Source organism: Mustela lutreola, chromosome 13, assembly GCF_030435805.1.
Source record: "Mustela lutreola isolate mMusLut2 chromosome 13, mMusLut2.pri, whole genome shotgun sequence".
In the NCBI taxonomy this organism is placed as follows: domain Eukaryota; kingdom Metazoa; phylum Chordata; class Mammalia; order Carnivora; family Mustelidae; genus Mustela; species Mustela lutreola.
In genome coordinates, this window is record NC_081302.1 from 14428608 (window position 1) to 14442915 (window position 14308).

The 14308-nt window shown below is 37.3% G+C and overlaps 1 protein-coding gene across 2 annotated transcripts in view; it reads left to right on the top strand.

Moving 5' to 3' along the window:
* The window catches only part of UGGT2 (UDP-glucose glycoprotein glucosyltransferase 2), a 192698-nt gene that overhangs the window by 42407 nt on the left and 135983 nt on the right, over positions 1-14308 (top strand). For both annotated transcript variants that reach the window (XM_059144382.1, XM_059144383.1), the window contains exons 6-9: positions 1184-1280; positions 4287-4356; positions 6619-6719; positions 13097-13196. In XM_059144382.1, the coding sequence (XP_059000365.1) occupies positions 1184-1280; positions 4287-4356; positions 6619-6719; positions 13097-13196 (368 nt within the window). The remainder of the gene's footprint in view (positions 1-1183; positions 1281-4286; positions 4357-6618; positions 6720-13096; positions 13197-14308) is intronic.

Below are 14308 nucleotides of genomic sequence, written 5' to 3' on the forward strand. Positions count from 1 at the left end.
GATATCTTCTAGAAATGTATATTCATCCAGGTTGCTTACCTTTTGAAATAAATGTGCATTCTCTTCCTTGATAGGGTAATCTCTAGAAGTACATTTTGTGGGACGCCTGGGTGGCTCAGTTGGTTGGACGACTGCCTTCGGCTCAGGTCATGATCCTGGAGTCCCGGGATCGAGTCCCGCATCGGACTCCCAGCTCCATGCGGAGTCTGCTTCTCCCTCTGACCTTCTCCTCGTTCATGCTCTCTCTCCCTATCTCTCTCTCAAGTAAATAAATAAAATCTTAAAAAAAAAAAAAAATAGAAGTACATTTTGTATTTGTCCTTTACAGAAAGGGGAAAGTTAGGTATTAAAATTCCAATCAGCAATACCTCAGAGAACTCCCATTTTAGGCAATTTTTGCCCTTGTTGCAAGAGTAGATACTGATCTGTGGCATTTGGTATATTTTAATCACTGAGAAACGTGAAGAAAAATTTAATCAGATTGTTCAAGACACTGTGTTTTTTGGTGTCTTTTGCCTCTACTCTTCAGTATTGCTTTTAGCAACACTACAGTTATAACTATATATCACTAGCTAAGTTATAACTAGCAAATGAATATCATTTGGCGGTTTAGCAAACCCTGTGTAGTTCACTGAAAGGAGTACAGTTTTATTGAAACTTAATTGTATTGGAGCTTCTATTAATTAACTCATAGGAGAAATGGGGAAGTTACCATAGTTAACAGAAAAAGATCAGGTATTTTTCCTTTTAAAAGGGTAATTAAAACATTAAAACCATAACAAGGTTTTTAGAAAGTAAAGAAGTGGTGATTAACTAAATTCTGGGTCCTTCATACGCTGTCTAGAGAGAGTATAAATATCCCCCAAATAATATTTCACAATGTTTAAAAAATATATTAGTAGGGGTGCGTGGGTGATTCAGTTGGTTAAGCATCTACCTTTGACTCACGTCATGATCCTGGGGTCCTGGGGTCGAGTCCTGCTCTTTACTCAGTGGGGAGCCTGCTGCTCCATCTGCTCCCTCCCTTGCCCCCCTGTTCTCTTTCTCTCAAAAAAAGAAATAAAATCTTTTAAAAAAATATATTAATTTACCCTAATATCCTAATACACAAACATACTGGATTTAAAAGAAGATGTTTGACCAAATATTTTCTCTTTTTAAAAATTTAAATGTGTTGGAACAGAAACCAGTCTCACAGAAAATGTACTTATCCGGCTACGGTGTGGAGCTAGCGATTAAAAGTACAGAATACAAAGCTTTGGATGATACCCAAGTTAAAAGTAAGTTTACTCTCTGAACTTGAGCAGAATAAAAATTTGGATGCTTATATATTTTTTAAAAAAACAGTGACTGACTATAATCTTACACATGTTCATTTGAGGCTGGAGATGGGGTGCACTTGTTTCTCCTTAGTTTAGAATTTGATTTTATTCTGAAAGAAATATATTTAATACTGTGGGACTCAAAAACATCTTTAAAAATTGGGGGGAAAATCTTGTTTTGCTTTATCTGGTGGCTTCGCCACCATTGTGAATAACACAACAAAAATGGTAACCTAGACAAGGCAGGCTGAGGCAGTAGATGAGGCTGGTCATGACTGTGGTGACCGCCGGTTATGGCCAGCCAGCCTGGCCTGGAGGTGGGGCTGAGGGCATGGGGTGTCAGTCGGGGGCTGGTGGTGGGGGTATCTAAGGGGGTCAGTGTCTCAGTCAGTCTGAAAGTTCATGGGCCACACACGGTGTTAGGAAGCTTTGTCTCACATGTTTGTAATGAAGTTACCAGGATGCTGCTGCTCTTGAGTAGGGTAGGAGAGGCCTGGGAGTTGCTAGTTTAGATGAAGTAGATTCGGTTAGATCTGTGATCTACAAACCTGTATCTATGATTGTGCTTAAGCTACATGCTCTAGATAAAGGACTCTGGAGTCCCTGAAGAAGCTAAAGTAGTTTTCAGATGCTTGTGAAAATCTTTTATTAACTGGCTCATCCAAAATTTATTTATACCTGATTCTTGATTAAGTTTTTTTTTTAAGATTTATTTATTTGAAAGAGTGAGCGCATGCATGTGTGCAAGCCGGGAGGAGCGGGAGGTGATCACAAGCAAACTCTGGGCTGAGCAGGAAGCCGCATGTGGGCGGAGCTGGAATCAGGAGTCAAATACCCAACAAGCTGAGCCACTCAGACACCCCTGGTTAAGAGTCTTTAATTCGGGGGTGCCTGGGTGGCTCAGTGGGTTAAAGCCTCTGCCTTCAGCTTGGGCCGTGATCCCGTCCTGGGATCGAGCCCTGAGTGGGGCTCTTTGCTCATCGGGGAGCCTGCTTCCCCCTCTCTCTCTCTGCCTGCCTCTCTGCCTACTTGTGATCTTTGTCTGTCAAATAAATAAAACCTTTAAAAAAAAAGAGAGAGAGAGAATCTTTAATTCATTCTTTTATATGCTCTCAGATGGGGCTTCTGCTTCAACTTTATCTATTAAGGATGTGCTCCTGGAGGCCGTGCTCTCATCACAGACCTAGCTCTGGACACTCCTCCTGACTGTGCTTCAAATACAGATCTGAATCACTGTTAAGTCCTCTCAAGTTAGAGTTGCTGGAAAAGTATAGAGCAAATATGAATATTCAGATTTTAGGTATTTCTATATAGCTTATATGTAGCTTTACAGTGTTTTGTAATTTAGTATCTTACTTAATAGTCACAACAGTAACATAAGGCATTTTCTAGCTATTGGGCCTGTGGAATCTTCTTTGAAAGGTCAGATAAAAAAATTTTATAAAGTCAAGTGATCACATTAATGCTCTGTATTACACATTACACACTAATTCTCTCATCAGCCTCTAAACGTATGTGTGTAGTAGATCTGTTCTCCATTCTAGTAGACACTCCTTTCATTCAGTTCTGGTTTTTCCCTCTGTATACATCAGACGTCTAACTGGCTTTCTCTCTGATCTTTGGCCTTCTGTGCCCCGAGTCCTCCTTACCCGCTAAAACAGAAGGATTAGTGTTCTTCACGGTGCTTTCAGGTTGAAAACCTTATGATGAAATCTGACTTTGTGACTCCACTGGTTAAAATCCTGCAGAGGCTCGCCATAACCTCCCTCATAAATCCTAGTACCGTAGCATTGCAAAGAAAGCTTTTCATACTCCAGCCTCTTTCCACTTTGTCACTGTCCCTCAGCCTCTCATTTGTACCTTCTGTTCTGCAACACCAAACTACAATACAGAATGGGTTTCTGTTGCCTCGATGCCTCCACGTTTGGCTCCATGCTAAACCTTCATGACCTCTATCACGTACTTTTATCCCTTAGCATATGCTGTTCCCTCTGCCTGAAACCTTCTCCTTGGTCCCGCTTTTCTTTCATCAAAGGCCTGTTCATCTTTTAAAAACTTGAAACTACCAGTCAGTGCCTCTGAGATGAATGCCTGTCTTTTTGTTCTGCCAAGGGTGGTTTTCTCTTTTCTCTATCCCACATATTCTGTGCTTTCCTTCATAGAAGTTTTACACACTGTATTAAATTGTCTCTCTCTCTCCTTTCTGCCAAGTGGAGTTTGTGTCTTTTCTGTCTCTCTTCCTCGTGTTTATCTGGCAGGAAACAGACATCACAGCAGGCAGCCAATAAACATTTGCCTGATGGAGAAATGAAAAGGAGGAGAAGGAAGACTGAATCAGCACCCAGGGCTTCTAGCCGTAGTCCTGGGGATGCGGGCCTTCAGGAGAGAGGGGAGGAGTGTATTGGAGGGGCTCGGGCACACTCCCAGAGCAGCCCCAGGGGAACGTAATGAGGTCTTGTGCTCCCACATACCCTGTACTTACACTGGTTACCACCCTGTATGTTATAATTGTCTGCGGAGTAGAGGAGAAGGGAAGGGGAAGGGAAGTGACTGTGACCTGTTGTATCTTTACTTTTTGAGGCCATGAATTTTGGTGTCTTTCTAAAGATTTCTTGATTATCTTTAAAGGCATTGGATATAGTAGGGCTTGGAGCTCCTGCCTGGCTTAAGAGCTAAAGGATTCGTTGCAACCACTTTGGTTTATGATTCTGGTTGTAAAATAGAACTGGACTGTAAAATAATTTGTAAAGCGTTGGTTCAATATTTAATGATCCAAGCCTGTTTAGAAAGAGAGCACGCTCAGAAATAGAAGCGTGTACGTGCACATGTGCCAGTGAGCAGGGCTGTGAAAGGGAAACAAGGTAAAACAAAAGGAATTTAAGTTTGCATTCTTCGAATTTTTGACGCCCTGTTCCTTTCCCAGTCTGAAAATGTTTTGTTTTATTTTGGTTTCCAAAACCGCAGCAACCAATACTACTGTGGAGGATGAGGTTGAGACAAATGAGGTTCAAGGATTTCTCTTCCGGAAGTTAAAGTGAGTCTGAATTGAAACAAAGTTGCATTGCTGTGCTCTTAACTTTGTCCTAAAGGAATTCACTGTGCTGTGCTGTTGCATGTTTCATCTTCTTAAAATACACCTGTAATCAGTTTTATTTATTACAGAAGTCATACATGATTAATGCAAAACACAATGGAAAAATAATCGTGATTTTCGCTGTATGATGAATATGATTAGCAAAATAGGAATTGGAAATGATCAAAGTTATCTTTGTCAAAAAACATTATAGAATCTCTTACAGAACTACTGGGTTAGAAAAATCATGGTTAGTATTGGATCATTAGCATGTAATAAACAAAATTTTTGTGCCTCAAAAAAAGAGAAAATATTTATTTTCTTAAATTTCTATGTACAGGTTGCCATGTTAAAAACCTTTTAACATCTGGTCTTAATTTCATATACATGTGTAAGTAACCACTCAGAAATTAAAGTTCTGTCCCCCCCCCTCCTTTTTTTTCCTGCATCACCGATTGAAGAGCAAGAATAGGATGGTGAGTGCTCTCTGAAGACCCATGAAAGGGGATTGTTGTCGTTTTAGATGTGTTTTCCCTTATTTACGGGAAGGGAAAGTTTGTGATTTCATTACAAAGGCAAAATTAATTAAAGGTAAAGGACAGTTTTTATTAATAGTTTTAATTTTTGCCTGATATTCTATTTATAAAGGACACCAAGGTCAGTTCTCCTCTTGAGTAGATATTGTTACAGAGCAAGGGAACATTTTTGGAGACTGTGCTAATTTATACAGATGACAGAGTTATATTTCTCAACTACGTTGGCCCAGTAGTATACTAGTGGCCTTAAGAACTTAATGCATGAAACAGATTTATTAAGGTATTTATTTAGTAGATAATAATACATTTTATTCCATTGTCAGCTGTCTCAACATCTTGGAGCCCACAGTTCTATTCTTTTTTTCTTAATTCTCTTTTAAACATAACCTTTTATTGGAATAAATCGCACATCTCACAAGAAGCTTTTGGAACTCTGGGATATTAGTTTCTTAAAAGAAGAAATGCTCAAAATTAGCTCTCGATTGAGGCAGAACCCTTTGCTTTGAGATATTATATGAATAAAGTATTTTTATCTGGGTTATATAAATTCAGCAGTGAAAATTGTTAAGATTATGGCTAAATATGAAAAATAATACTCATAACTTAATATTCTGTGATTTAAAATATTTGAGAAAGGGGTTAATTTAATTCGTAGAGAATTTCCTTTTGAGAGATGTTCTGTGCTTTTTCACTTCACTGTAAGAACAGTTGTAGTCATCTTGACTTTTTTTTTTTTTTTAAGATTTTATTTAGTTATTTGACGGACAGTGAGAGAGGGAATACAAGCAGGGGGAGGGAGAGAGCCTTATGTGGGGCTGGATCCCAGGACCCTGGGATCATGATCTGAGCCGAAGGCAGATGCTTAATGACTGAACCACCCAGGCGCCCCTTGATTCATTTTTAAAACATGGTCCCATGTAATAAAATTGCATGATATTATCAATATGTTTATTGTTAAATATAAGATAAATGCATTTCTGTGTATATGGTTCTGTATATTTTTTTATTTCACTTTTTAAAATCTTTTTACTGTTGAAAATACAGGTTTTGTAAGTTGTGTTGGAGGTAAAGTTTTTTTTGAAGAGAATACTATTTAACTCTTAAAGGGCACCATGTCTTGATTTCGTAAGAGAGGAAAGAAGCCACATTTGGGATCCTATGTGTGGTACAATGTCATTCCTACTACATTATTTTTTGGCACTCTCAAAAAAGATACCTAGGCAAAATGAACTTACTGAAGATTTTTTAAAATTGCAGAGATGGAACTCTTTGGAAATAAACTCCAATATTGTATAGGAAGTATTGATGCTTTCCTTATAAAATGGTTTTGTTTTAAATTATAAAATCAATACTAGTAATTTCTAAAATGTTAAAAAGTGTAGACTCTAAAAGCTAAGAATTCTGCCCTCACCCTTGAGTCCCTTTTAGATAATGTTAACATCTTAACAATTGAGAGTCTATCCCTTCAGGTTTTGGTTTGTTTTGTTTTATGTATTGAAAAAAGTGCGCATACACGGCTCTCATTATTTTTAAGCTCTGTGGACATAGTTGCATCACGATGTACTTATTATCTTGGTGAATAGTTTGTTTTTGTCTAATTATTTGAAAGGGTTAATTTCAAAAATATAGTGCTTGTATAATTTGTAGTAGGTGATGATAATTAACATTACTTCATATTCTAATGCAGAGAAAGGTATTCAGATCTTAGAGATAATCTGACAACATTCCAAAAATACCTGATTGAGAGTAGCAAAGAAATGACACCTTTGAAAGTCTGGGAACTACAAGGTATAGTATTTTGGTCAACTTTAACATAACATTTTGGTAACTGACTCTGTTGTGTTAAATAAGCTTTTATATAACATGATATAAATTATTTTGTAGGTAATAATTACTGATGTGAATTTTTATGGAAATTCGTATTTAATTAAAAGGCTATCCATCAAGCAAATCATATAAGAGTTAAAATTATATGAAGTGTAGTTGTTTGATATTATCTAATCATTTTTAAAGTGTATACTGATTTATTTGGTAGGTTCATTTTAAGTATTAAATCTATAATGTTGATTAAAAATCCTGTCTAGTCAGTCAGGAAATCAGAACCAAATCATACTAGTTTTCTTCTGTTTAAAATTTTGAACTTAACAGACCATTGCATATTTCAGTATTAGCTTAGAACAGCCTCGTGCTGACCTCTTGTAAGCAGGTATCTTGTGATCAGAATTTAGTTTGAACTGTAAGTCCTTTTCGATTTGTAATTTTCTTTTTTATTACTTGTGATTTTTAGTCATTCGTGGGGACATCATTTTGCTGTGTCATCCGTACCTCCTATCACATCGCCCATCAACTTTCTATTAACAGCTTATTGAGATAACTGACATACTATACAGTTCACCCCTTTAAAATGTACCATTTGATGGATTTTAGTATATTTTCTGAGGCTTTTTTACTGTCACCACAGTCAATTCTAGAGTATTTTCATCACCCTGAAAAGAAAGTAACATCCCCATTCACAGTCACTGCCCACTTCTCTCCAATTTCTCCAACTGTTGTAGGCAAACACCATTCTGCTTTCTCCTTCAAAATGTTCTCCAGGGAACCCATAATTTAGAAAATACAGTTGTAGGTGATCGCTGTAGGTGATGGGGTGCTTTTGAAGGCTTGTAAACGGGGAACATGCTCAGTCAGCTTAGTTTTAGTGGATCTGGCTGACCACTGAGTAAGATAGATTTGAGTGGACCAGAAACAGGAACTCTGGGTAAGACGTCCTTGAAATACTGTGGTGAGAGATTGCACTGTGACAGTGGTAGACAGCATGGGGAGGAAGGCTGGAGTGAGCAAGTACTGAGGAGATGAAAGGAGTCAGAGATGGCTTGAAGATTTCCAGCTTTGAGTCTGAATAGAGCGAATATAAAACAGACAGTATGTTTCAGGGTTGAAGGTGGAGTTCATGAATAATGAGACTGATGTTTAAAAGATTGCTTAAAGTGACTGTGACGTATTCAGATGAGGGGCCCAGTAGTGGGGTGAACGTAAAGTCTGTAAGCTAAAGAAGATGGAAAGAGCTGAACATCTTAGCATAAAGCCTTACAAGGGAGGAGAGGCTAAATGGTTCTGCAGAATGACCAGTCGGTACACGAGGGCTGGTGCTGTGGTGTTCATTCTCGTGTGGAAAGTAGACCTCATGAACAAGACGTGGGGAGTGATGAGAAATGGAGGAGCACATTATAGAAGCTGACCCAAGTAGATTTCCAAGACAGAGAAAGTAAGCAATCTCCCTTTTCCTATTTTATTGATTTACCAAGTATTTATTCTGTATCTACTACATGTCAGCTATGTCCATACATCCATGGTTTTATAATTTTTGGCTAAGGGCTACAGTAGGAAACCTATTTTACGTCAAAACCCATATACAAGTGTATGATGTAAGAATGCATAGATATGCTCAGAACTAAAAGTATATATATGAAAATAAAAGCTTCACATGCAGTATGTATACTGTATTTTATTCAGTCTGACAAACTTTTTTTCTACCCTGTTTATTTAGAAAAATAACTTTGTACTACCTGTTCATCTGATTTCACTACTAATGGGTTCCAGCTGACATTTTGGAAAACACTAGATTCTGAAGATAAACTGAGCTAAAATAGACCCTACATTATCTTCAGAAGATCTCAGATAAACATAAAAAATTTGAAAAACCAGTATAACAATTGTGAATTGTAATTGCTCTAAAGCAAAGGTAGATAGGATTAAGACGGGTATATGTGGGAAGATCCAAGCTGGTGAGCATGAGGGACGGGGAGAAATAGGGCAATCTTTGCCATGAAGTGGTTACTGAATTGAGATCTGAGGAGGGGCTGGAATAAATCTGGGGGTGGGTTATTTAGAGAGAGTGCAAAGATCACTGGGAGCCGTTGGATATGTATACATGAAGGAGAGAACCAAGAACTTGGCTAGATTGTGGTTTGCTACGCTGCATGGACAGTGGTGTTTGCTGAGAAGAGAAGACTAAAGAGGACCAGCTTTGGGCAAACATGGGGCAGGAATATCACAAAGTTATTATTAAACATGCTGCTTTTGAATATCCAAGTGGTAGAACAGTTAAATAGATAAAGTGTAGGACTTAAATAGTTACTTATGAGCCATTAAGTATGGAACAGTTTAGAACAAAGCAAAAAGTGTTAATAGAATCTGGTGATGTTATATTCATTTGGTTATTTATATTCTGATTTCGTAAGTGAATTTTCAGGGGCTTTCAAATAACTTGCGCACAGAAAGTTGGTCATGTCAAGGAGAATTACATTCATGTTATAAAACATTTTTAAAGACTGGTTGTGTTCTCAAGCCTGAGTCAAAGGTAGCTGTCCATGATCATCACACTGTTGATTGCCAATGATAAAAAATTAACCAACACCCAACTTTTGTAGCAACGTGGACGGGACTGGAGGAGATTATGCTGAGTGAAATAAGTCAAGGAGAGAGAGTCAATTATCATATGGTTTCACTTATTTGTGGAGCATAACAAATAGCATGGAGGACAAGGGGTGTTAGAGAGGAGAAGGGATTTGGGGGAAATTGGAAGGGGAGGTGAACCATGAGAGACTATGGACTCTAAAAAACAATCTGAGGGTTTTGAAGGGGCAGGGGGTGGGAAGTTGGGGTACCAGGTGGTGGGTAGTATAGAGGGCACTGATTGCATGGAGCACTGGGTGTGGTGCAAAAATAATGTATACTGTTATGCTGAAAAAAAAATGAGTAAGAAAAAAAAATTAACCAACACCATGTCTGGCAAAGTGTTAGGCTATTTATATACAGTATCCTAATTACATTTTAAAAACTCATATGAGTTAGATATCCCACTTTTCCAGATGAGGAAATTAAGAAATGGAACACATAAAATAATGAGTCTAAGTTCACAAATCTGACAGAGACAAATCAGGGGTATCTAAAATGAGCAGGTCTGTCTCCTTATAAGGCCTAATTCTTCCTTCTGCCCAGCATCTTGCTTTTTTGAGCATAAAGTTGTACAACCAAATAATGTCAGGCAAGATCTTTGACATACACTTTCCTCTTTATAAGTTGTTACTTATAAAGTAAGTATAGGGATGCCTGGGTGGCTCAGTGGGTTAAGCCACTGCCTTCAGCTCAGGTCATGATCTCAGGGTCCTGGGATCAAGTCCCACATCAGGCTCTCTGCTCAGCAGGGGCCTGCTTCCCTTCCTCTCTCTCTGCCTGCCTCTCTGCCTACTTGTGATCTCTCTCTGTCAAATAAATAAATAAAATTCTTTAAAAAATAAATAAATAAAGTAAGTAAGTAAGTATAGGTCAGGTAAGTAATTACTAAGTCAGTCAGGTAAGTAATTATTAAGTTTTCTTGCCTAAGACTATGTACATTCCTAAATATATACACATCAGTCAAAAATTGTGTTGCTTATAAATGCCTTTAATAGCAATAGAGTAAGAAAGAGAACATAAAGGAGCTTGTAATTTTGCTAGTCATTTATTCATTCATCAATATTTAGTGAGTACTTAACTTGTGTATCAAGTACTTCTTTTCAGTGAAAACATTTAATTTCTACTCTCTTAGCAAATTTCAGTTATGCAGTACAGTGGTGCCAATGCTGGTCGCCCGGGCATACATTAGAATCTTAGACCCTCTTCATCTTTAGCTGAAAATTTATGCCGTTTTCTCAACCTCTCCTTCTTTCCTCTATCCAGTCCTAGGCAGCTACTTTTCTACTCTCTGTTTGTGTGAGTTTGACTTTTTTTTTCTTTTTTTTCAATTTTTACATAAGTGATTCTGTACAGTATTTGTCTTTCTCTGTCTGGCTGTTTTCACTTAGCATAACCCCCAGGTTCACCACGTTGTTACAAATGGCAGGATTTTTCTTCTTTTTAATGTTGAATAATATCCCGTTGTATGTATATGCCACATTTTCTCTAACCATTCACTCATTTGTAGACATTTAGGTTGTTTCCATCTTGGCTGATGTGAATAATGCTGCAGTGACCATGGGAATACAGATACGTCTTTGAGATACTGATTTCATTTCCTCTGGAAACATACCCAGAAGTGGGATTGCTGATCCCACTGTGATTTTCGTTTTAATTTCTTGAGGAATCACCATATGGAATCACTATCATGTCTTCCATAGTGGCTACACCGGTTTACCTGAGTTCCTTGGATATTTTTGTTATTAACCCCTTATCAGATGATTTGAAGATATTTTCCTCCCATTCTGCAGCTTGCTTTTCCATTTTGTTGACGATTTCCTTGCTGTGCAGAAGCTTTGTAATATGATACAGTCCCATTTGCTCATTTTCACTTTGCTGCCTTTGATTTTGGTCCCAAATCCAAAAAATCATTGCTAAAACTAATGATGAGGAGCTTACCCCTATGTTTTCTTTCAGGATTTTATGGGTTTAGGTCTTAAACTTAAGTCTAACCCCTTTGAGTTGATTATTGTGTATTGTGTAAGATAGGGGCCCATTTTCCTTCTTTTGCATGTGAGTGACCTGTTTTTCCCAGCACCACTTATTAAATAGAAAGTCAGTACTTCTTTGCAGGAAGTGATCCTCTTCTAGAAGGATCTTAGTAAGAGAAGCACTGAGCAATGGCTGTTGTGTTTGGCAATTATTCACTGCAGTGCCTGAACTGGAAACCTGCTGAAGTAGGCTGGGGAAACACCATTTAAAGTTACTCAGCTAGAACGTGATACAGAGCTCGGATTTGAACCTTGGTTGTTATGCTGTCCATCCCATGGGAAGCTGTGCTAAGAACATTTCTTCCTAAGCTTGGACTCCCAACCCAACTCACCACACTGAGAACATGGAAATAAAACCAGCCTTGTTATGCTAAATTGGTTATTTCACTAATATATGGTAAGCTGGCTTTCTAACCATGGTAAAATGTTACAGAGAAACAATATGTTTCACTGGTCCATAATGAACAGAATTCAGCTTTAAAATCTTTTCTGACTCTTGACAAGGTAAAGGAGACTAAGTAAGATGCTGCTTCCGGCATACTGGAGACTGAACACATAAGCCACAGTTTTCTTAACAGAGAACTGTAGTATTGGGGAAAATACCAAGTCTAGGATTTTATTTTCATTGTGGTATAAAGGTGAAACATTTTGAACGAGAAAGCAAATGTTTGCTATTTACTGAGTTGTACACACTGGATTTTTTAAAATTAACATGTGATGTATAATTATTCAGGGGTGCAGGTCTGTGAATCATCAGTCTTACACATTTCACAGCACTCACCATAGCACACACCCTCCCCAGTGCCCATCACCCCGCCACTCTGTCCTTTCCCTGCAGCCCCCAGCAGCCCTCACTTTGTTTCCTGAGATGAAGAGTCTTATGGTTTGTTTCCCTCCTCAGTCCGATCTTGTTTCATTTTTCCCTCCCTTCCCCCCACGAACCCCCACCCTGCCTCTCAAATTCCTCATTGGGGAGATCATATGATAATTGTCTTTCTCTGATTGACTTGTTTTGCTTAGCATAATACCCTCTACTTGCATCCACATACTTACAAATGGCAAGATTTCATTTCTTCTGATGGCTACATAGTATTCAATTGTATGTATATCCCACATCTTCTTTTTCCATTCATCTGTTGATGGACATCTAGGTTCTTTCCATAGTTTGGCTTTGTGAACATTGCTGCTGTAAACATTTGTGTGCACGTGCCCCTTTGGATGGACACATTGGATCTTAAAGTTCTTTCCAGGCCTGTCTCCTCAGAGCTCTTTTTCCCTTTATTCTTACAAAAGCTTTTTGTTGCATATTTTCATTAAACCTTAGAAAAAATAGTTTTGCATCAACATTTCTTTTCCCATATCTCTTTCTGAAGCTATACTGTAATTGATAGAAAATAATAGGTATTAAATGATAATAGGTATTAAATGATAATTAACCCTTTTAAAAGTGTAAAGCTTACCTTATTTGGACATAAGTGATAGCCTTACATTTAAAACTTTTGAAGAATGTTAAATATAAGAGTATTTATATATATATATATATATATGTATATATATATATATATAAATAAATATATATAATAATATGGCAAGAAGTGTTGACTTATTTAAATTACATGGAATGTCTATAAAAATCTGATACTATGCTAGATTCCCTAATGATTTTTTTTTCCCCAGATCTTAGTTTTCAGGCAGCTTCTCAAATAATGTCCACTCCAGTTTATGATGCCATAAAATTAATGAAAGACATTTCACAGAACTTCCCCATAAAAGCCAGGTATGTTAAGATTTATTACTTTGATTAAAGCCAGAACCCTTTCCATTAAATAAATTTTATGAAAATAGAATGAAATAAAATTTCATTTTAACATAGTGATGTCAATTAATTCTCACAGATATAGTGTTAATGAAATCAGGGTATTTCTTCATTATGCACGGTTTTTTAAATCAGGAAAATACTGGCTTGTGTATACATGTGTGTATACTACAGGATAGAACTCTTGAATTAGACACAAATGGAAAGGAAGAATAATTTATTGAAGTTATTTAAACATAAACAGTGATATGATAATCCAGCTATGGTAAACTTATTTAAGGAATGAATAATGAGGGAATATTTTTTCTCTTTTCTAGGTAGGGGGTTGTGAAAAGTATTATTCTAAATAGATTTATGGCTAGATCATGTTCTTACCCTTTCAGATTCTAAACAGGTAGTAGTGTCTTATTTATGGAAAATTTTATGGAGGACTTTTTTGCCAATAGGATACCTAATGGAACTCCTTCCAGAAATACTGATTTTACATTAAATATATCTTGCAGTTCAATAGATAATACTTAAGCATGTCTAAAAGTAATCAGTACTTTTACAAAATAACAAAGTCTTGTTCATTTGCAGTCTGGTTAGGAATGACAGGCTCTACAATTATAAACAACCAGTGAAAATAAGTTAGCTTTTCTGGAAGACACAGAGCATGTGACAAGTGCAGCCGTGTTTTTCTGGAAGGAATGGGAGGATGTTCCTGCCATGGCCACAGCCCTTCTCCACCCATGGGGGTTTGCTGCGCCTCTGTGTGTCTCAGACGCTGTGTTGTACATTTGTCCACAGTGCAAACTACTGAATTTTAAATCTAGATTTTCTTTCTTTTGTAAGACAAATAAATAATATGTAGTTGGTCACAAGATAACAAGAACCCTTCCAGGAGACCCTGAAATAGAGGAGTTTGTCAACTTATTTACAGATTAAGAATTAATGTATTGATGTAATTCTTTGTGTTAATTCTAGCTTAAACAGTCAAGAACTTGAGAAGTCAGTATATACTAAAACAGAAGTATGCACGTGTGTATAAATGTTTAGCTGCACTGCTGTTTCTGAAATTACTAGATCAAATA